Source organism: Trachinotus anak, unplaced genomic scaffold, assembly GCF_046630095.1.
Source record: "Trachinotus anak isolate AG129_WGS33_773 ecotype Australia unplaced genomic scaffold, CSIRO_AGI_Tana_v1 ptg000032l, whole genome shotgun sequence".
Classification (NCBI taxonomy): Eukaryota; Metazoa; Chordata; class Actinopteri; order Carangiformes; family Carangidae; genus Trachinotus; species Trachinotus anak.
In genome coordinates, this window is record NW_027273883.1 from 10,308,068 (window position 1) to 10,332,792 (window position 24,725).

Consider the following 24,725-nt stretch of genomic DNA (forward strand, 5'->3'; position numbering starts at 1 on the left):
TTATTTTATTTTAGGACTAACTGTTAATTGCGTAGATTAAATATGCAAGTGTCCTCAAGATCTTGAGGTGTGATTCATGTCACACATTTTCCCTTCTTAGATTTAAAAGTACTGCACAGATCAGTGTCTCACCTTTATCTTGGGAAGTCCTGCACTGTTTAAAGACTGCGTTGAGGAGGAAGCAGAGATGAGGCCTGAGCCGCTGGCTGAGCTCAGGTCACTCCCGAATGACAGCGAGGATCCCAGGCCAGAGGTAGATGACATGGATCCGGATCCTGAGCCTGAGGACAGCGAGCTCTGCCTGGGTTTGCTCTGCCCTTGAGTCTCCCTTTGCTTCCTGCCCAGTGGCGGCGGCTGCAACTTGAACTTGAAGGGAGACATGTGTGGAGGCTCCTCACCCAGATGGAGTGGGTGATGCATGGGATGGGAATGGGGGTGAGGGTGGGCAGAGTGAGGTGGATGCGGATGGTGGTGGGCGGAGTGACCCAGAGGTGGATGGTGATGCCGCTCCCCTCCCCTCTCCCCTCCGCCCGCTGTCGCTGCTCTTTCTGCTCTCTCGGCCGCTCCTCGCTCTCCACTCAGACCAGCCTTGTCTGTGGCGGGCCGGTGGGGCTGAGGGATGACGATGTTGGGGTACTGGAGGAAAGCTCTGGGGCTGAGGCCGTAGTTGTACACTGACTGGGTGTGGGCCTGCAGGTAGCGCTTCATGTCCTCTGGGTTGAAGGAAAAGTGGGAGCCTAGCATGGGGGACAGGTTGGGTGAGGGAGTGTAGGTTAGGTGAGATGTGGGGGTCATGGAGAGTGCTGGGGACAGAGGAGGGGCTAGGAGGCCGGCTCCTCCTGGCCCTGGCAGAGGGGACACAGGGAACGGGGACAGGGGCTCTGTGTGGATCCGGTGCCCTGCTGGGCCACGGGAGGCTGGGTGGCCAGCCGGGTTGCCTGGGCCTCCATACATGCGGAACAGGGTTTCATGAGACAGACGTGGATGGATGATACTCCGGTAGCCTCCTCCTCCACCACCAGGTCCTCCTCCTCCTCCGCTCACACCCCTCTCTCCCCTCTCCTCTCCCGCTCCTGTGTTGCCCTCCTCAATCTCGGAATTGACCGAGGTGCCGTCGCTGCAGTCGCTGACGGAGCCACGCGCCATTCGCCGGGCCACGGAGCTGAACATGCCACCGGGGCTGCGCAGGTCCTCATTGGGGGAGAGGACTTCAGAAGGTGTTGAAGGAGGAAAGCGGAAGTGGGTCCCTGCACCGGTGGGGACAGGAGGGGCACTCTGAGGAACACTGCTTCCTGGAGATGTCAAGAAAAGGGAGAGAGGAGAAGGGAAAAAAGAGGGGGAGAACACTGAGAAATAAGATACAGCGTTCTCTTGTATAATCCTACATAATCATGCTATCCTATTGTAGGATTAGGAGATATCTGAGCATGCACACAGACACACATACAGCTCAAGACTGTCCAGGCTTACCAGTGGAGCCCATGTCGATGAAGGGGTAGTTGACCAAAACCAGTTTATTGAAGTTGAACTTATAGGTGAACCTCTTGCCTTTGGTCTTATGAAGGATCCTCTTGTTGTAGTAGTATCTGGGAAAGAGCATAAAACAGCCATGATAAATAAAGCTATTCAGAAAAGTCATACATGCCTAATACACATGAAGACAAACGTAAATGCACATGTCAGGGCCAAAAAACTGACTGCATATAATCAGTGAAACACTTCAATTAAAATGCGCACCTCATTTTAGAATATTATTTTGTTCCTGAAGTCATTGACACTATGACATGAGCCTGCACACTCATGCACACACTTTAATAAGCATGAGTCTTTCATCTCGACCCCCCAGCCCCACCCCAACCCCCCAACCCCCCCCCCTTTCTAATGATAGATATTACAGAGTGTTGTATGACATTTGCACAAAGCAGACCCAGAACAGGAGGGGCGGGGGAGTGGGTGGGGAGGGGGACAGAGAGATGAGAAGCAGTGACGGACTGAGCTATGGAGCAGCAGAGTGATGTTGTGTGTAGGGATAAACAGACAATTAAGAGATCAGAGGTCAATGTATGCAGCGCTACCACCATGGCCAAATATTGGGCTATTCTGAGCCTGCGAGGATTGTAAGGGCAGAAGAGTGTGTGGCAGTTGTATGCATGTTTGACAGGTGTGTGCGACTCATGTGCTACTTTGTGCGGATTGCCTCCGCTAATGTATATCTGTTTAAAAGAAGGCAAGGGATTAGAAAAAAAAAACGTGTCTTTTAGGTTCCGATTTTTTCTCAGACGAGTGTCACACATATTAACACATTCTGTCTTTCATTTTGCTAGATGGACCCGTCTCTTTATGTAACACCAAAGCAAAGCCACCAATAATTCACCCCATCTTTATCTGTTTATGTAATGGCCATTCTCTCTTTTTTTTCCAAGCTTTCTCTCTCCCATGGCTCCTGCCTACAGTGCAAGGCTCCATTTTTATTAACCTTTGTCCAGCTACAGCTCTTTATGTAACATCTCTCTGCTTTCTTCCCCAGATCCACATCCACTTTATGTAACCTCTATATCCCTGGCTGCCAACCCTCACACAGTAAGAGAGACGGAGTGAAGGAAAGAGGAGGAGATAAAGAGCAAGAAACGAACAGACAGTGATGGTGTGTTTGTCGGTCAGGGACAGAACAAGCTTGACTGCCTTGCCCACCAAAACCACCACCTATCCTTTCAACACCATCCCTGGCTATTAAACACAAGATTTAACCAGACTGCACTTTGCACATCATGTCTGCATGCCTACCTGCTTTTATAGCACTAGACTGTGCTTTCTCTTCCTCCAACATGTGTCTGCTGGTACAAGTGAAGTGAAGTGTGCTGGCAAAGACAGGGGCTTCAGGGCATGTAGGTAATGCTGAGTTAATCAGAGCCCATCGACTATGATTACACTGAATGGTAGTTATCCAGACGGTGTCTGTCTGTTTGGTGGTGGGGAGGTGTCGCCGCCCCCCCACCATTATGCTTATTACACAGACTTGTTGGGCCGTTTTTGCTCTGGGAACAGACTGTTGCTCTTTTTCACTTCGACCCTCCCCCTCTCCTTCCTTTATCCTACCCCCTCTCTCTCTCTCTCTCTCTCTCTCTCTGATCAATCCACCTCCCCCTCTTTATCCCCACTCACTCCTCCCCTGAGGCGATGGGATAGGGTGAGGGTGAGAGAGAGAGAGAGAGAGAGAGAGAGAGAGAGAGAGCGAGAGAGAGAGAGAGGGAGAGACAGAGAGACAGGACAGGCCTGCACTGTTGAAAACATTGTTTACGCCAGGCACAAAGCAGCATGTAATTTCTGCTCTAGGGCAGACACTCACAAGGGCCAGGAAGGAGGGGAGAGATGCAGTTGAGAGTGAGGGGACGGACAGAGACAGACGGGAAGTCAAGCAGAATTAAAACCTCAACAGGACTGTGATCGAATTAGCTGATGATAGAAAAGTCAGCAAGCTGTGGTTCACACGAGGGTCCAATATAAAAACAGATTACAAGGGTAGAAAACAAACAAAATCCCATGTATCTAAAAGTCATTTATTTTGTTTATCAAGCACCATCATTGCAACATAAATGTAGCAAAATTTCACAACATACTGTGTGTGCCTGACTAAAACTAATGCGGTGTAACTGTGAAGATCTGCTGGAAGCAAACAAACTGTGCGACATCGCCTCCGCCACTTCTTGCTCGTCGCAAGTGAGTAGCATGCTTGTTAGCAAACACTGTAAATAAGCAGCCTACAGTGTTCTCCTACAGTTTATGTGACTTTGTGCCAAGCAGCACTTCATTTTTGTTTGTGTCTGTAATCCTGGAGGCAAGCGTCATACAAAAGAGAGATCCCAGAAACTCCAGTAACAACCTTCCTTCACAGACATTTATCCACATCACGTAAAGGCTTAACTTTCTGCCCCACCACTGTATGACTTTGTTGTTGTCAGTTTTTTTCCTGCAAATCACTGTGGAGCCTGGAGACAAATGTTTTCAAAACCCCCCCCCTTCATCATGTTACTTGCCATTCCTGCTTGCTTCCCATAGAAATAAGACATAGGGACGAACTTTGCATCGTGCCCCTTTCAGTGGGATCTCCATAATTTTACAATACCCTTGTTAATGTGTAGTCTTCCCCCAATGATATATATAAGGTAGACCAAATATTATCAACTTGTTTCACTATAACACAGTTCAGCAACTTAAATGCACAGACTTCAGACTCCAAAAGTTGAATCAACACCTCTCTAAACAGTTTCAACAAATACTGAACATTAGAACATTTATAAAAGAGGGAATTACTGCAGCACAGTTGTATTAGACTGCATTCATTTTAGATAGGTGTTCTTAATAAAGTGCATTACATGTACAAATAAAATCATGATAATATCACTGTGCTGACACATCTGTCTGACCCTGGCTTGTGGCGGTTGCTTAGTAGGGAGTGAAGCCAACTAAAATTTTGTGTGCGCTTCGCTGCACACACACATACACACATGCTGTTAATACACTGCTGAAATGCATAGTTGGAAGCAGACAACAATTTTGCGTAATCCTAGCCTAGCTAACTGAAGCTGAGTTTAGAGCACATGGTCACCCATTCTTTCTCCATGCCCCCTCCTCCTGTGCTGTCATACGGGCAGACAGTCTTTGAAGAGCATTTGAACTCACTTCAAAAGAGAAGAAAGAGATTCTTTGAGTGCCTGTGTTTAGCTGCCCACCACACTCGCCTTACACACACAGGCAAACATACACACACACACACACACACACACACGCACGCACACACGCGCACACACACACACACACACACCTCTCCATATCCTGACTCTATAACTGCCATCTCATTCAAGCATACTCAAACACATGTATACCCCCACACACCCTCAAAGCGTATCATCCAGTAAGATGCAGTCTTATCCTGCTCTCTGTTTAACCAAAGAGTAGATTGAACAATCAATGCAAGTATGGATTTAGGCAAAGCCTTCAGGGAAACAGAGGGGAGGCTTTCTATCAACTCAGTTGTTACTGTGTGTGATTCTGGGCCAGGGATTAAGGCTACGATTACACAGACCTGCTGTGATCCAAAACATTATGATCAAAGAAGAGAGAGAGAAACAGAGAGTGCAGGAACTCAATGGCAATGAATGAACATTTCAAAACCACACTACAGCAATATTTGAAGCCATTTACAGGAAAATACCGCACTATTATGATTTATTAGTGTGTTATTAGACATTTTATTTATACTGTTGTCAGTATAGAACCTGACATCTGGTCCCAGTATCACAACAGTTTTTTACTTTTTTTAAGTACTATAAACATTTTGTCCACCTAAACCCTTCTATTTGTTAATTTAACATGAGCCAAATGTCTCACAGCAACCTTTAACACAGGCAGCCATATAAAAACGTATAAAGGAAAACTACTGTTTATTTAAAAATTTGATTTTAAAAAGTTTATGTCTATCTGTCGGGTCAATCGGTTGTGATAATGTCATAATGTCACATCAAGTCAGTGCAAAGAGCTCACAACGCAGAAATGTCGCTAAAAATAGGTCCAACAGGACAACAAAACTGAACATCAGATGATCATCCAGGTGTCAAGTACGTTTGCCTGTTTGTTTACAACCTATACAATCATGTTCATGTGTTTTAGGTGCCATAAAAATCGTACTCAAGTTCTGAAAACGAAAAGATCAGAACCTGACAAAGCATTTGATGCAAACAGACAAATTTTGGTCTGTATTAAAAACAGTTTTGAGGTTTCACATCTAGCCTTGGAAAAAATTGAACATTTCTTCTCTGGACTAAATGTTTTCAGTTGCCATGGCCAACTTTCTGTACAAAATAACACGATATCTGTACAGGCTCACCAGTCTATTTCAGTATCACTCCACACACACACACACACACACCAAAAATGAATTAATGAATTGAATCGACCCGCTTGTGTGTGAGTGTGTGTGTGTGGACAGCCTGTGCCTTGCCCATTGTTGGGCTGTAAATAGGCGCTTACTGTGACAGGAAGTTGGGATTACAATACTCCCCATGAGCCCCATGTTTATTTTCTACCTCTTTCGTCAGCATTGGCTGTTACACACATCCCAGCCAGATCCTCCTCTATACACACGCACACAAACACCAGCTGCTCACACTCAGGTGTGTGTGTGTGTGTGTGTGTGTGTGTGTGTGTACAAGTTGGACACTTGAGAGCGCTTTGTGTAAAAGCCGGGTTTGATGAGTGTTTACAGTCTCAAAAAGGAAATGAAATGTGTTTGTGTAGGGATGTGGGCTGGGGGTATGATTAAGCAAGGTGTCACATGCTGTGTCTCCATGTGTGCATGTGTGTATGTGTGTGTATGTGTGTGTGTGGTGGGGATGGTGATGGTATATATGTGTGTTTGTTTGTGAAGAAGAAGATCTGGTCAGGGTCCGATTAGGCAGGTCACATGCTCTGTGGGTGCAAATATGTACTCGAGCACAATCTGGTGTGTGTGCGTGTGTGTGCGCAGCTCGTGTGCATCCCTCCCTCATAGAAAATAAAGGCCTCATTCAGTCAGGGACAATGACACACACACACACACAGGCTCATGTACACTGAACATGCTGCAGATAGGGACAATGGAAAGACAATGCACACAGGCATACGTTGAACACAAAGTCATACAGTGGTACTGTCCCTGGGTGCTCCCTCTGCACTTTCTCTCGGGCCCTGGGTGTTTCTACACAATGTGCTGCTACAGAGAGAGGCCTTCTGACCTACAAACAGGCCCAGCCAGCTCGGTGACTAACACTGTGTGCATGTGCAGCAGTATTTCCTGCTGCATGTTTTTTGGATGTGGCCACTGAGGTTATTTCTAAATGCACACCAGTTTCAGTGCAGCAGTTTAAAAATGGCTGCAGTATTGAACGGTGGCATTACATGTTAAACATAATCATACTCTGGGATGGGATGCCAGATGCATGATCTCATGTTGTTTTAGCATATCATAAAAAAAATATTAGTCTTTTTTATTTAGCAACAGCATCACACTTTCCCAGGAATCTTGATTCTTCTTGTGTGTTTTTCTGTGGTGGCAATCTTCCAGCTGTGGCAGTCCATCACAGTTAAATGAAAGTTGGAAATGAAGCAAGCACTCCAAACATGTGTGCAAGCAAGCATGCACGGGCAAGAGTCTGTGTACAATGGTGCATTTGTGTATGCGCACATGTGCTGTGTTTTTAATCTTTGCCAGCTGTGTGTGGCAGTCTCCCCCTGACCTCTGACCGCCGTATTGGAGCCAACGTGGACTGCTGACTGTGAGGACAGGGGGGCCTGGAGGTTTGTAGGAGCTGGGACCTCTTAGTTTGATTACACTCATTAAGCCAACACTCCACAATGACTGATTGGCAACAGGCTTCATTTCCCCGACCTTCCTTTGTGGATCAGCACAAGACTCATTTATGAGGGCAAGCTGGTGGTGCAGGGAATCAGAGGAGAGGCTTTACTTCCTTGTCCTACATGAGCCTTCCTTATTTAAAATGCAGCTGAGGGTTAAAGATTGTGTCCTTCCTATTGTTCATTACTCGCATTAAAAATGTCAGACATCACTGACCTAAAAGCTTGAGGGATATCAAAGCTGAAGGTGAATATGGCATGAAAAAAGCCGAAGAATCTACCACACTGGGCAACAGCAACAGGCTTTAATAGTCTATTACTTTAGTGGTTTTTTTTTTTTATTACACATTTCATTTTTTGCAACAAGACAGAACAACAAAGTCATTCATTAATATTCATAATAAAAAAAAACATAGCTATGAAATGACAGTCTTCTCTCTTTCAACAACCAGCACCTCCACATGCACACTTAACATGCACAAACTTGCACATAAACACACACTTGCACAGTTTGAGTGTAATCCTCTCAACAGGAGTGGGAATTTCACAGCGGCCGTGGGAGCGGGAGGCCAAGATGACGCATGGACTGAGGCTGTGTCCCCTCGACGGAAAGCCAACGCATACGCACATGTCCACACACACAATACAGCGCTCTTGATTAAGGGAATTTCCACCATGTGTGCGGCAGACAGGAAAGAATAAGATCATAGAGGTAAAAATAATAATTACAAAGGCTAAGTGATAAAAAGAACACTTCAAAACAGACAGGCCTTTTCAAGTATGTGAGCATGTGTGTGTGTGCTAATTGCCACATGCTGACTGTGGTCTCCATTATTAGCAGACTCCAGGTTTTCTCCATATGAGGGGCACAACGTGGCCTGCAATCCAACAGTTTGCTACATATGGGGACTGTTACTAAGCACATGTGTGCTTGCGTGCCTCTTTTATAACTTCATTAATCTTTAGTGTCATTAATCCTCTGGCCACATTACTATTGATGTGCATCTTGAGAGGGTACATTTCAGTGTCTCTTGTGGTGAAGGGACTGACAACAGCTCTGGTGTCAAACCAGGTGACAACACAGGCATTGGTGTGTGCATGTGTCTGTTGTTCTGTTGACTGTCTTCTTCACTCTGAGCCTGAAGTGACTCTGTTCAATTTATAGGCACAGAGGGAGACAACCTGGCTGTAGGAGGGTTTATGAGGACACACAAGAGTGCCAGAGGGGAAAGTCCTATGTAGAAGACCTGTTGATAATCAGGTTCTAAGGCCGGTCCATCAGAAGGCACTAAGACCAGCTATATATAAGCACTTACTGCAGCCTAAGCTCCAAATCTGTTACAGCTCTAGAGGATGGACATGCTATAAATACACAGCCTGACCACAAATATCCCCATCCACATTGTTTTTCTCTCTAATTCAGAAATTCTAAATCGAGACTCCAATTCTGAATGTGTGGGTGTATCACATGTAGGCACACATTAGTAGTCCATGTTAATTCCCTGTCCCCACAGGATCCCATCTGTAACAGAAGTTCTCTTAATCTCACCAGTGTGAATGAGCATACATAAGCCTTCCCTTCCCTAAATTAAGCAAGTCAGTGCATTTCCCTCCCTTAACGGCCTATGTGGCTTTCTTTAAAGTACTTAGCCTAATCTTGGCCCAGTTTGAGTGTAAAGAATAAACCGGGGATAGGAGATAGCGAGTGAGATGGTATGTTTACCACAACTGATAGCAGCTGAGAAGAGTCCCCCAGAGATATTCTCATGTCTCTCATAGTGAACTTTAGTGTGCCGAGGGCTGCCATTGTTACGGCCCCGAGACTGATTACATGCACCTTTCTATAATCAAAAATATTGTTAACTAATGTGTATCTATGAAAACCAAAACCAGAAACACAATTGAAAGCATCTGTTGTGTAGCTCAGAGTTTATCTGTTTTATGGGACTTCTCTCCATTGCAATACCCCAACTATTTTGTTGGTCTTGAAGCAATTTCATTTACCTCATACTCAAGAAAACCAGATTAGAAGGTCAGCAGAGCAGCTCTAGATGGAGGAAAAAAATCATCCAACCACTGCATAGAAAATTTGGGAAAAATAGCCGCAGATGTCTAAATTAAATGATCAAGTTCAAAGATGATGGTGAATCGTATAATAACTGATATCAAACTACCAGACTAATGGACCATCGGTGTATCCATCTATACAGAATACATGATAAGCAGACAGCTTTACCATGATATTGCATGAGTTATATTTTCATATGATGATATTTATAGTTTAAAGCTAAGGTCACTACCAAAACTGTGCCAAATCACTTCTGTAACTTCCTATTGAGCTTGGCTGAGCTGTCCTCCAAGGATATAACTTTAACCAGAAGGTGTAAAGATGTGGCCAGCCAAATGGGTCAGTGTTGTAACTCCACTTGGAGTATAATAGTAGCTAAACTTGTCCAGGTCAATACCAGGTGAAGGCATGTGGCCAGGGGTCAGTCTCGAAGAGTATTATAGACTTGGATCGGTGCTATTAGTGCCTAGGCAGGCATAACTAATGGAATGTCTGGGTGAAACAGAGCCAGAGAGTCAAAGCTATGGTGTCTGTGGGTCTGAATGAAATGCCTCCAGCAGGTCAGTGCTGTGACTGGAATCAGCTTCCAGGGTCACAGGTGGTATTGTCAGTTTGGATTACAGAATGTTTCTTTACAATGACTGTAGCCTTAGGGGCGTCTGTGTGGGTTTAAGAGTCATTTACTAAATATTTGCAGTAGTGCTAGTTGTGTAAAAAAAAAAAAAAAAAAACACCTCTCTGATCACTCAACCTGTGCATACATCCTTTTCACAAAGACGCCACATAGCCACTGGGACGGAGATTGCAGTGTGCCGGGCTTAATGGTAAAGTATTTTCACTTTCACTTCAGGAGTTCAGGGACCACAGGTGAGGGTTGAAATACAGAGCGGTGGATGAACTCTGTTTCCTCTTTACTACAACAGTCCAGTAAAAAGATTACTGCTGCTGTGCCAATCCAGACAAATCTCATTCACCTCTTGCACCATGGCACTGCAGGGGCTTTTCACTACTTCAGAGAAGTTTGGGCACTCTGGTGGCCTACAGGTTGAAACACAGACTATAGCTTGGACATCCATGGGTCGCATCAGGTTATTGACCCTTGCTGCTTCTTGTTCCCCATCTCTCTCTCCTCTCATTTCTCTGATCTCTACACTGTTAACTATCAAATTAAGTTATAAAAAAAAAGAGTCAAGTCTTTCAAGTCTGCCTCCTTCACAGCCAGACTTAGTGGTTGCTCTTGCTCAAATATTCCTGCCAACACCCGACATTAGTCGAGGTCAGCAGTTCTCCTGCCCTGACAGTTCTTCTTAAATTAGCTTGAATATGAGCAAACTCAGTCCCTGGCCATAAGTTGAAACACAGACATAGTGATGCACCTAGACAGGGAGCTGGCAGACATTGGTCAGTCCACCAAGCCCCTGCTTGTGTCTGCTGCCCAAGTGACAAGGCTCTACAACTATGGCTTCATGTTGAGATGTTGGACAATTGGCTCCGACAGATTACTGCAAGCTCTCTCATCAGGCCTGGTTTCGCTCTATTTTCCTGACCCCTAAAGAAGCTGATTCATCACTGTTGGTCTGACCCTTAACCAGTTAGTGATTTTGAATTGATGTAATATATTGCAGGTCAAAGTCAAGTAGTGATTCAACTGGAGCATGTGTGCTCTTTACATTTTAGCATATGGTAAAGGTTTATATGAACACGCCACCATGTAAGGTCTACAGAGTCTTATCCTTTGTGAAAGCAGATCATCTGGTGTGTTTGCTGGTCCCCACAGAACGAGAAGTTAACTATGAATGAATACACACTCCCACATACACATAAACAGAGAAACAAGCATATTCATCAAGTTTCTCTGTCATCATACCTCAGCGCCCTGCTCAGTTTATCGTAGTTCATTTGGGGTTTACACTTCCTGGCCCCCCACAGTCGGGCCACCTCATCTGGGTCCTTGATGACAAACTCGCCGTAGTCCCCCTGCCAGGCGATGACATCATGGTACTCCTCTTTCCTGAGCAGTTCCAGGATGAAGTGCCACAGCTGAATTTGCCTGGACCCGGGGCTCGACTCAGGCTTGTAAGCCCATTCTGGGAAGGCGAACCCTGAAGAAGAGAGATAGAGAGTGAATGGTTAGTGTGGCGCAGGTGAGCATTGCCAGGAACACTGAATGGTTATGTGGAGAGCATGAATCATCTTGATTCATTTGAAAATGCATCTTTTTGAGAGACATATGAATTGAGATGGGTCACTTTTGTCCCTGTAGAGAAAGCCAAACTAAAGAAAACTGCTTTAAAGCAAGGGAAAAGAAAAGTCTAAGGTAAGATTACGATTAAATGTCAGAAGTTGTAGCTGAGTGTTGTATAAGAGAAAAAAGATTCTAGATTCTTTCATTCTACAGTCAATCTTCTTTTTGTGGGTTATTCACAAGCACTTTTGCTTTTATTGGACAGTTAGACACCGTGGAGAGCGAGAGGAAGGGCAGGAATCAGTAAAGAGAAGACAGAATGAATAAGGTCATAGATCTCACAAACAATCGAATGAGAGGCACTGTAACATGCCCTGACCTGTTTAATTGTCTTGCTCTTACAAGACGGTCTAGGTGGCCAGAAAGTGTTGGCCAAAAAGTGCTTGCACCCTTTCACCTCACTGAAACAAAGCTCTGTTCTTCCTGAAAAGTGAAGGAATTGAAAGCTCTTTTGTCGTGCATACTTGCATACCTTTTGCCACAGAATAAAAGAGAGAAGCAGTGAAAAAAAAACGCCAAATTCTTGCTTTTTCTATAAAGATCTTCTAAAATGGCCTGGACAAAATTATTGGTGGCCGTTAGACATATTTCAGACTATTGTCTGTAATGTTATTAACATCACAGGTGTCTTCAGTACTGTAATCATTCAGTCATTCAGCCTATCTAAATGGAGGAAAGTGCTCATTGTGCTGTATCAGTGCACATGATCACTGTGCGCACCACACTGAACATGGACAAGAGAAAGAGGAGAAGAGGAGATAGGGAAGAAGCATGCTCAAGGTAAAGGCTACAAGGCCACTGCCAAGCAGCTTAATCCTCCTGTGACCACAGTTGCTAAAATTATGAGGACCATAGACTGTTGCCAATCTCTGTGGATGTGAGAAAAAGATTGAACAGAAGGAATAGAAGTTCCCATGGTGAAAACTACAAAACAGACAGGCTGACCTCCAAAATCAACTTACAACACTGTCTAATTGCACAATATGTCGATTTCTGAGAGAAAGTGGAAAAAGGAAAGCCCCACTTTTGCAAAAGAAAGAAAAAAGTTTGCTTTCAAATCCTTATCACAACCAGTGTGAAACATGGAGGTGGCTCAGTTAAGTTATGGTGTTGCTGTGTTGCATCTGACACAGGCTGCCTTGAATCTGTGCAGGGCAGAATGAAATCAGAAGATTATCAAGACACTCTGGAGCGAAGCATACTGTGTCAGTCGCAGGTTGTGGCTCCTGCAACAGGATAGTGACCCAAAACATTGAACTGTTCCAAGGGGCCCTCAGCTTAATTTAATTGAAAAGAGCTGAAGCTCATAGGTGGGACAAGGAAACCATCAAACCTGAGAGTGCTAGAGCAGGTTGCTAAAGAAGTGTGCTACTAAATATTTGGTTAAGCTTATTTCAGAGAAATAACTTGAAATTATGTTGTTTCTCTTTTAAGTGAAAGGATACCAACACAGGAACCACATTCCTCTACTGTCATTAGGTCACCACCTCACCACAGTAGCTATTCACAGGAAACACACACGCACACTGAAACTATAACACTAAAAGTTGTAGCATTAGTGGGCTTTGCGGAACAGTTAGGCAGATGAAAAACCTTTCCACCTCTCCTCCACCTCTTTCCTCTTATGCAGTCACTCTTTCCTATGACCGGAGGAAAACAACATGGCCAGTCATCTCTCCTGTCTATCCCTCCATCTCTCTCCACCCGCCGCTCGAAGGAAACGCAGAGTAAGAGACACAGAATGAGACTGTGGGCGTGGGTATATGACTGTTTGTACGAGCATGTGTGCGCCCAAATGTACAAGTTTGCAAGACTTTGTGTGCCAGTGCGCGTATTTGAAAATGTTTGTGCAAGTCTCCCACTAACATTCTGTTGCCTAGTTGGTCAAGAAAATCTGACACGACCGAGGAAAACAGACTATTACAGTGCAATATTCAGCCAGATATAGCCTGAACTGGATTTTTATTTTATCCACAATCATCCTCAGAGCACTAATAACACACGAGTGAGGAGGATGGGTCATCAAAGGAAATGGCATCCACCCTGCTTAAGTGTCATTGTACAGGACATTTAATGCCTGTCAGTTCCGCTGATGTTAGTTTATAATGTTTGGTGCAAATAATATACAGCGTCACATTACACTGAACAAACAGAAAGATTGAATTACCTGTTTCATTTAAGGCAATGCAATACAATAAGCCTTCAATAAATGCAACCTTTTTGTTGTGCATGTTTATGATTTACACATATGGAGGAGGAATATTACACCCTTTATAAAGTAATCAAATCAAACAATATAAACCACAGCTTCAGAAATAACCACGTTAAATGAATATCCTGTGACACTGTCAACATTGATGACAAGCTGTTATCTTCAGAAAAGTAATATTAACTACAGGGCTATTGTTTTACAATAGACAGTGGTTCCTATGTTTCTACTAAGGCGGTTAATTGAACTGTTCTACTCTGAGAGGACACGGAAAGACATACTGGTTAAGGCTTGCATGTGGCCGGTGTCTGCAATGTGTTTAACTGCACAGCATACAAATGGCAACAGAGGAAATGAGATGGGCTGGGCTGGAGATTGGGAAACAAACAGGCCCAAATCATCAGATTATGGATGCGCAGGCCGGTCAATGGATTTGCTGGATGACAGCCTGAGGCAGAGATAGATAGCCCTGATAATCTCTGCTGCACTAGCCGCCTCTCACCATTTAGTCACTGTTGCATAACACTAAATAATGTTGGTAGCACATCTGCCAGATATTGTATCTATGAATCTGTACATAAGTGTTGCTACCGGAGCCATTCATCAACTTGAGTTCAATTCTTCGCTAATTTTTGCCCCTTATTCTATGTAAGGGACAGTGCAGGGACAGGCGGGGTTTCTAGTTTTTAGCTAAATATAGGCTGAAAGGAAAGTTATCTTCCAAAGTAACTTCTTACTCATTAAACGTAGGCCACTTGCTATTCCTCACCACCATTTCTTGGTTTTCCTCCACATCGATGTATTTGCGGGGCATGGTCAATGAATCACTCAGCTGTCCCACGTTCTCAGGAGATATTTTGTGATTCAAAATAAAGATTTCTGAATATCAGTCAAACAATGTACAAACATGCCTACACATTTTCCATCTCCAAAATTCAGACAGGATTTTATCAGCATTGAATATTATGCAGATAGCAGGTGGCCGATAACAGTCAACAAACAGGCGGCACAGGCAGCTTAGCCATTTTATTGAAACGACAGATTACTGTACTCTTATAACAAACGTCACAATGTGTGAAATGACCATGGGTGTAAAAACCGCATAAACTGTGTCGTCTGTGTAATTTCTCAGACTTTCCAGACCTGCATATGTAGGTAGCAGTTAGCATGCAAATGAAACAACACTCACTGTCATTTTATTTCCTTTTTCTCTTCACACCACCCCCCCTACACCTCCTCTTTCTCTTTCAAACTTTCAGACAGACACTTGTGACATGAGAAAACCCTTAGTGAATTGCAATCACAGAAGAACACACCAAGGTCTCTGGTCAAATCCCCAATCTGAGATGAATAAATGAGCAGTGCTGACCATATCTTAACCACTGACTCTGTGGTGCTGCTGTTGAGCTGGCAACTGCTCCACTGACGCTGCTCAGTGGCCAACAGTCGATGACTGTTTTGTACTGGGAGTTTGCACCCGGTGTGTAACTGTCTGCATATAAATGAGCAAGCAAAGCTCATCAAACAGACACTGGGTAGATATTAAAGACGAAAAAAAAAAGAAAAGAAAACAACCCCCCAGCTTTTAAGCTAAGCTACGATATTGCTACTATCTGTGTAGTCATTGACCTTGTGTGCGTGTGTATTTCTGTAAAGATGCATCTGTAATGATCTTTTTGCCTTTGGCATGGGCCGCAGAGGACATTGTACACACACATCATATTTCAGGTCACTGAGTGAAATTGATCCCTTGTAAATACTTGGAGGACCAGCAGCCGCACTGTGTGTGTGAATAAAGGCAAGAGGACATTCTTCACCTGAAATCACTCATGATTCACTGTCATCAGCAAAACTGTATAGCCTATCAAAGCCACCATGTAGATAACCAGAGGCACGAGTACGGCGCACAGGGGGGTGCATGTATGCGTGCTGTACATATGCATGTCATGGTGTTGGGTACTTTGTATAACTCATCAGTTTACCTGTCAAAACCTTTCATCAAAGATACCACACTGACAATACAATGGCAACATTTGTGACTGTGTGTGACTGTGTGTGTGTGTGTGAGAGAGAGAGAGAGAGAGAGAGAGAGAGAGAGAGAGAGAGAGAGAGAGAGAGAGAGAGAGAGAGAGAGATGGTAGGGATTATGTTCAGAGGAATGCTGAGAGCAAGAACAGGTGTCTTTGTCCTTCTCTCCACCCAGAGTCCAACCCAGGCTGAGCTGTCCTGACTCACACTGGATCAGTTATCACACACACACACACACACACACACACACACACACACACACACACACACACACACACACACACACACACACACACACACAGATATGTTTCATCAGCCTCGTACACCCAACAGGAGAATTTCAGATGGAATTTTTTTGGAATCTGTGTGTGTGCATGTACAATCTGTTGAAGCTGTGTGTCAGGATGAAGACGAGAGAGGGAGACAGAAAGAGTGGGGAGCCATGACCTAACCCCTCCCCACCACCACACTTAACCTCTCTGACCTCGACTCTCCCTCTCTTTGGCTCCTTTCCTCTGTCACGCCCCTCCCTCCCAGGGGAGACACCAGATAGCCATTACAGCATGCATGCGCAGGCCTCAAACTCACACACACACACGCACACACAAACACACACACACACACACACATATACATACACATAGACAGACTTGGCATCAATAATGTAGAGACCGGTGTGGAGGGCTAGCGATAGGGGTGCGCCTAATCACTGCCCTGGGACACTCGAAAGAGTGCAAGTGCGTCAAGAACTCTGTGTGTGTGTGTGTGTGTGTTGTGAGTTGGGACGAGTGAGGGGCAGGTGGTAGAAAGTGATGCTAAGGGGACGAAGCGGAGGAGGACGAAGGGAGGGAGGGAGTGCAGCAGGGGGAGGAGGGGGGTGGAGTGAAAGAGAAGAAGGCAAGACGAGATGGGGTGAGCACTAGGACAAGCGGAGAACAGAGAAAGGAAAGTAGGAGAAAGAGAGAAGGGGGAGGGAGATTGGGGAAACAAGAGTGGGAAGAGAGAGAAAGAGACAATGGCAAGAATGGGAGAGGAGAGAGGGGGTGGATGGATGGAGGGAAGGAAGGAGGAGGAGGGGGGGATTAAGGGAGCGATGAGATCATAGCTCGTCTGGTAGTCTGTTGTCATCCAGGTCAGATTGCTTACCCCCCCCCCCCCCTCCTCTCCCTCTGGGAGTGCGGATGCCTCTTTTCCTCTCTGTGATCTAGGTGGCAGGCCCCTAGCAGACTTCTAACACTACTGCTATTCCAGCAATGCGCAATGCTCACCAGTCCAACAACGACCTCTAATCTGTCACACACCACCAGAGGAGAAGGTGGGGGGTGGGGAGGCGGACGACTGAGTAAGAAAAGAGAGAAAGAGAAAGGAAAGAAAGAGAAAATCACAAAAGGCTCAGGAAGACACGGAGAAGGACTGGACACAGTATTAAGGGTTGTTTAAGGGCAACTTCTTGGTCAACTCCAATAGATAATGTTGCCCTAACATTGCCTTTGGATGCACGCTGCACTTCGGCACAGTTTCTTGTCCTATTTCTTAAAGTTCATAATTCATTTGATTTCTTGTTTCACTTTCTCTCATCCTTAATTCTTGTCTGTCTTATGTTCTCTCACAAGCCCTTCTGACAACACTAGTGTGAAAACATAAATAGTTCAATTTGCTGCTTTTCTTTTATATACTGTATATTATAGTTTGAGGTGCAATAAAGAGTTTTTCACCACCAGTTGTGCTATGGAGCAAGAAGATGCACATGCACACAGGCATGTTCCTGCTGCCAGTTTCATGCTATTCAACATTTTACACCTTAGTAAAGGTATGAAAGAAGAGGACTGCAAGCAAGCAAACATGGGAAAAAAAATGGAAAAAGAGAGACAGAAGGAGGGACAAAGACTGTATGAACAAGTGAGGGGTGTGAGTGTGTTAATATGAAGAAGAGAGGAGAGGAAGTACAATCATCATCTGCTTTCCTGATTGAATGAAGTACAGTTTAGCTCAGCTTAAAGTTGAACCATATGGAGACAGATAACCTGAGGGGATGGAGATTTATCAACTGGTTAGAGATGTTCTGGGGCTGAGGTGTCAAGGAGCGCGAGAGCTGATGGGAAGGAGCCAGAGACAGACGGGCAGTCAGACAAAGTAGTAGAGTGAGAAAAGATATTCCCAAAACTGCGAGCCCTACTCAGCAGCAAATCAACTGACAGGCCTGTGCCAAACTAACAGCATAGTTGCAGACTCAGGGTTTTTATACAGGGCCAGGGCCTCTGAACAGCCATTAGCGGGAGTTGCTGGCACCGTATGACTTTAACCCAACTCAGCTTTAGCGAGGATGTGGGAACCGACCAGTGCAAGTGTGGGTGGGTGGATGGGGGGTCACTGTCAGCTCTGAGAGTCTGCAAAAGCACTAAATATTGAGAGACAGTCAGTATTTGCCTATAGCACTTTCATACACAAGTATACACAGTATTGTCTTTGTCACAGCTGCTCGGGTGAGTGAAACTGCCTGAAGCAGTGAGCAGAGGGAGCAGAGAAGACAGAAACACAAGACCAGGAGGTGGAGGGGAGGGATGGAGGGATAATAAAAGACTTGCAGGGTGAGACAGAGAAAGTAAGAGTGAATGGAGGGAGAGAAAGAGGAGGGTGGGCTCTGCAGGAGGAGGGTAATCAGAGCCCATACCCCTGAATCCCAAAGTGTCTGGACTCTTCCCACCAAGTCCATTAAAAATTCATTAGGCCAATACTAGAGGACGACTAGAGAGTGAGACACAGAGAGAGACAGAGACAGACAAAAGAGAGTGACAGAAAAAAAAAACCCCCAGAAAGTTAGGGATATGAGAAAAATATTGATGGAAAAAAATTCATAATTTGCAAAGAAACTTTTAACTCAAAATTGTATTTATTGAAAATGAGGTGCAACGTAAAAATGTCACCATCAGCTAAACGTTTAACGCTTGTTGTGTAAAAGAGGTACGAGTAGGGATGCAGCTCACAATGATTTTCATTATCAATTAATCTGACCATTATTTTCTCAATGAATTGTTTGGTCAGAAAATAGTGAAAAATATCCATCACAATTTCCCAAGAGCTGAAGATGAGATCTTCAAACAGTCCAAAAGCCAAATATACAAAATGTACTATTATAGACTAAGAAAACTGGTAAATACTAACATCTGACATTTCTGGCATTTTTGTTAATAAAACAATTACATAACCAAATAATTGCTCATTAAACTTACTTACTTATAGTTTCAGATCCAACTTCAGTCAAAGCACCAGTTAATTTGTGCTGTAAACTGGTTGACTAAAAACTGGATTTTCTGACTAAAATGGAAGAATGAGAAAAATGTTTCAACATGTGGCTGCATGTTTCTTTGCTAGCTCATGTCTGTTCAAGAAGAAATGTTGGAATCAGATGTTTACAGCTGCCACCAGTGAAAATGTCTAGAAGAGATGCAGATTAGAGGAATAACTGTTGGGCTTAGTTTCCATCTTAATTTCACACTGGTTTACTTCAAAATCTGTAGGACTTCAGTTAAATGATGATGAATAAGTAGGCGAGTTGCTTGACTAATCAATGTGGTTTTATTGAAGCATGGAGAGCAGATTTTACTGGTTTGGAAACAATCTTTCAGAGAGATATGGTTATTGTGAATAATCCAGCCTGAGACTGATTTTCCTTTTTCTTGTTGGATGTCCTTCATGCCCCCTGCCTCACCTGTGAGCCAGGAGGGGTGAAACACACATCACACACAAAAACATGTAAGCCTTGCAGGCTGCTCAACTATTCTTAGAGGTCACCACAGTCTACATTTTCTATAGGCTCTCACTTACTGCCATAAAGCTGCAGAAGAGAGAATCAGAGAAAGAGCAAGAGAGAAGAGAGTGCTTTGTGGCCTTGGAGGGGCCAAAAATAGCAACACACACACACACACACACACACACACACACACACACACACACACACTGGGGTTATTGTTCAACAGTGGGAGAGCAAGAGAGTGAGGGTGAGAGAGAACACACAACATGGATGGGGAGAAGAGGGAAAGTACAGAAGTGCTAAAGGAGGAAGAGGGGGAGGCAATGAGGGCACAAGTGGGACAGAGAATGAGAAGGACATGATGTAAGATGAACGTTTTGGTCTCTCAGCTCGGTGCTGTATAGCTCGTCTTCCAGTGAACAGACAGACGTCTTTTCCAGGAAATTGTAGGGGAGGAGCCAGAAAGGAAGAAAGAAAAAAAGGCACGAGCGTCCATAGGGATCCTCTCTTCCAGAACTCTGCTGCAGCCCTCCACATCTAGTCCACAAGCTCGACTGCTACACTGTAAACTGCTTCAGTCACAACACAGTTCAAATATCCATTAGTTGAGGCAAGTGTGAGGAAGAACATGTGTTTCAGGGCTGACTCTGGAAGCAGAAACTCCAAGCTCACACATGGTTTACCAACTAACCAAGCATTTTATTATAAAACAAATTTGTACCTCTAAGATTTTCCTTTTGGGTTGTTCCAGTGGTTTTGTATATTTAGCCAAATGACTTTATAGCACTGCTTTGTGTCAGTCTGTCTCCAGACAGTCACAGGTTCCCATTCATTTCAATACATTATGAAAATAAACTTTTTTTTTTTTTTTTCAAACTTGCTAAAGTTTGTTAATTATTATTTTAATGTTATTTCAGCACAGTGTACACATTTTTTACAAGTAAATCATGTTTTACAATCTCTCTAACAGGTGTTTGAGATTCCTACCTCTGACAAAATATAACACAACTTTGACAACACAAGGAGGGAGTTTGAAGTTAATTTTAAACAGCAGTGAAACACCTGAAAAATTTACAAAACAACCTGTCAGGGTCAATTTATGAAGCATGAGAACAAAAAAGAAATGAAACATAAAAACAAGTTAACCACTAGATGAAAACCACCTCAATGAATATTTGATCACCTAAGAGGGGCCTCCTGGTTTCTGAAGAGGCTGAGCCTGTTGGTAAGAGCTTGATTTTAAGCTGGGAGGACCCAGTAGTACTTAACCACATGGGGCATCTTAACACACTATACAGTCCATGTAACTAGCAACATGTACACACAACAAGCAGTTATTCACATGGGATCTCCAAGAAAAGGCACATACACACACACACACACACACACACACACACACACACACACACACACACACACACACACACACACACACACACACACACACACACACACACACACACACACACAAACACCAATCCAGCTTCTCCACATGGGAACTGGAAGACTAAAAAAGTAAAAGTCACTGGTGGAGACAAATGCATGTAAGACAAGCACACTGTGAACTAAAATACTGAGCTCTGTCCATGCAACACACTTACAGCCCCCAGGCACTGCACCTGATGTGCTTTGGTGGGCTGGACAACTGAACCTCCCTCTATGTAATCACACACATAAACACACCTGGTGGGAGAGTGTGTCTTTGTGTGTGTTCCCCAGAGTGTGTTAAGAACAGCAGAATAATATTGTGTCAGTGAGAGAAGAGTCCTGTTGCTCTCAGGGCGCTGTTAGGTATATTTACTCTCACCAAAGTGACGCTCTGCTCCCAGGACATTAACCTCTCTCCTTACAAATACACAGGTTGAGATACACATACAGCTTCTACATGCTGCACTCAGACAAGCCAAGGTGCAAGGACCAAGATCAAAACTTACATCTATAATTTTAGATGTTGGAATTAAGCAGAATCTTTCATTAGCAAAAACTATGATGGCAGATGCAGATTTAAAGACAGACACTGCAATCACAGCCTCATACCTGGTGCAATTGTTAATGCAATCTTCTCTGTAGCAGACAACAGTGGAATTTTATACACCTGCCAAAGACACGGTCAAACTATGCCCCGTATCTGCCAATACTGAAAACTGATCTGATACCACTGCTTTATCATTCCCAAATTCATAAATATACAAAATCTGTATATCAGCTACCTCACTGCTGGAAGTCATTCAAAGATAATTAAGACAATGTCTTCCACCAGGGATTTTTGTGGCGCTAAAACTGAGTCAGCAGACTATGGATGTGAGATTGTGATTTCTAGACATTTAATTGTTTGGGGAAAAAAATACAGCTATTTTAAGTAACCAGTCAATAATTCATATCAGTGGCCCCATATAGATTTGCATCTTTCGCGTTTGGACTGATGGTCGGACAAAACAACAACTTGGGCACTCAGAAATTGTGATGGACATTTTTGACAACTTTTTAACTTTTCACACACTAATTAATTAACCCATAAATAAAGAAAATAATGGTCAGATGAAATGATGATGTACATAATCATTAGCCCTCCTCTAGTGAACTTTTTATTATGGTCTGGGAGATGTGTGAGAATATCTTAACTATGGCACTGCCAATACCTTAATGTTCCCCTAGACATTAAAAGGTAGGAAGTAAAAAGTTATCTTACCACACTCAAATTAAAATATGGCTTTACATAGGCAGGGAAGTGGTTCTTTGGTTGGGTAGCAGGCACTGATCTAGATCAAAAACTGAGAACTGAAGTGAAAGCAAATTAATTATGTCAGGGCATCTAAACTAAATACATGGTCATTTTCACATATTAGACTAATAATTTCCTTTTAAGTTACTCTCAGGGAAAAGCTGTTGAGGCCTAACACGACCATGTTACAGGCCACAGGCGCCTCTCTTCTCCCTCACTCTGCCTCCCCACCTCACAGTCTGGTGTTAATGTACTTCTCCAGCCAACAGCTTGGCAGAGAGCTGCTAGTTGACACTTCACCTCTGGTTCAACAACACACTGCCCACACTCACTACTGCCTGAAAGAGTGTGTCGATTGTGTGTGCACCACTGTGTGTAGGAGCAAATAGGGACAGAGACATACACATTAATACTGAAAAAATATATCAGCATTATCTCAATTTCAACATGATCTATATTTTCAAAATGTTATTAGGGGTACAACTGAGATTCATTATTATTATCCACCAATCTGCTGATAATTATTTTTTTCAATTCATCAATTAATAATAAAAAAATACTTAATAATACCTCATCCTAACCCAACTAAAGAAAGAAGGTCATGTCTTGTTCATCCAAAAGTTCAAAAGGTAAAAATTATTGAGTTTACAGTGATATGTGACAAAGAAAAGCTTTGCAAATCTTCTCATTTGAAAGGCTGAAACCTACAGATTTGGTATTGTTTCAGTATTTTTGCTTGAAATAAATAACAGAAGCTATTAATCAATTACCAGAATAGCTGTATTTCTTTAGTTTTTCCACCGATTATCTAATCAATTAATCAACTAATCATTTCAGCTTTGAAGTTTATTGCTCTTTGTAAAAGTCAAGCTTATTTTTTAAAAAGCCGAAACAATTAGTCCATTTAGGACTGACTGAAACTTAATCTGCAACTATTTTAACAAATGATTAATAGTTTCAGTTATTTTTCAAACAAAAATGCCAAACATTTGCCTGTTTCAGCTTTTTAAGGGTGAGGATTTGGTGTTTTTTTGTTACACATGACAGTAGATTAAATTGGTTTATATCATTAGTCTACTATATTTATATATTTTCTGACATTATATATCCAAACATTTAATTCATGACCAACAAAGATATTTTTGCCCACAGTGCCTGACCTTTGGTCATGGGCCAGTGGATAAGTGGCTGTGATCGCCCTCAATATGCTGCTAGACTGTCACTGTGTATTTGTAAGGTCAGTGGGTCAAAGGCTGAACTTTACCACACAGGAGTAAATTAGATGTGACATGATCGAATAATTTTCTGTCAGGAGGAAAATGCGTGTGTGTGTGTGTGTGTGTGTGTGTGTGTGTGTGTGTGTGTTTCTGTAAGAGACAGGTGGCACTTTTGGGAGGTGGTTTCCTGGAATGTGCCACTAGAGCGGGACAGGATGTTAGCAACTGTTATGCACCACAACAACAGATCTGTTTCCTGTATACATGTGTGTGCGTGTGTGTAGCCATGCATGTCATTTCTGATACACACTGAAATCTGGCGACAATCAGAACAAACTCAGTCAATTGTCAGAAAAAATAATCCCATCTACTCAGAAAGGATTGTGTTCATGGTTAAAAATGTAGAAACACAAGTACACCAGAGAAAACAGTAAAGAGTTCTTGACAGAAAAAATAAAATAAAATAATATAAACGTATAACAAAACACTTGTTGCACTAGACCGTCTTTCAAACAAATGAGCACACACTCAAAGCATGTGGGAGTGCTGGCCTGTTTTGTATATACTGTTAGGTGATGGGTCACAATGTGCTGCCAGAACAGCTTCAATGCAGTGACCCATGGTGTGCTATGGATGGGGACATTGTCATCCTGTTTCTCCTCTATTTTTTCAGGTTTCCTTTCATTTGTCACCTCTGTAGATATAGCCAAAGACTCACTATGGTGTGCAGGTGACAGCAGATACTGCCAGAATTTCCAAAGTGAATCATAAACGACAACGACACACACACACACACACACACACACACACACACACACACACACACACACACAGAGAGTTCAGACCTTCTGAAAAGATACACAGAACCAGAAAAACAAGTCCACAATAACAGCTACGATCTAAAACAGCCAGTGTGTGTGTATATTTATGTGTGTGAACATGTGCGTCAGTGCTGACTCAGTGCGTGAATGTGTTTGTAATTCAGCCTTCACAATGCAAACTCTCCTCCATTCTCCTGCCTCTCTCTCCAGCTCTCCCTCTCTCTCTCTCTAACACTGTCTCCTAGCAACCAGACACTTAAGGCCTAAAAATAACC

The 24,725-nt window shown here is 43.5% G+C and overlaps 1 protein-coding gene across 1 annotated transcript in view; it reads right to left on the reverse strand.

Annotated features, from left to right (window-relative positions):
* Window positions 1–24,725, reverse strand: part of erfl3 (Ets2 repressor factor like 3) — a 50,153-nt gene that overhangs the window by 4,580 nt on the left and 20,848 nt on the right. The window contains exons 2-4 of the mRNA XM_071468571.1: window positions 11,325–11,559; window positions 1,471–1,586; window positions 133–1,292 (exon numbers count right to left, since the gene is read on the reverse strand). Of these exons, the coding sequence (XP_071324672.1) occupies window positions 133–1,292; window positions 1,471–1,586; window positions 11,325–11,559 (1,511 nt within the window). The remainder of the gene's footprint in view (window positions 1–132; window positions 1,293–1,470; window positions 1,587–11,324; window positions 11,560–24,725) is intronic.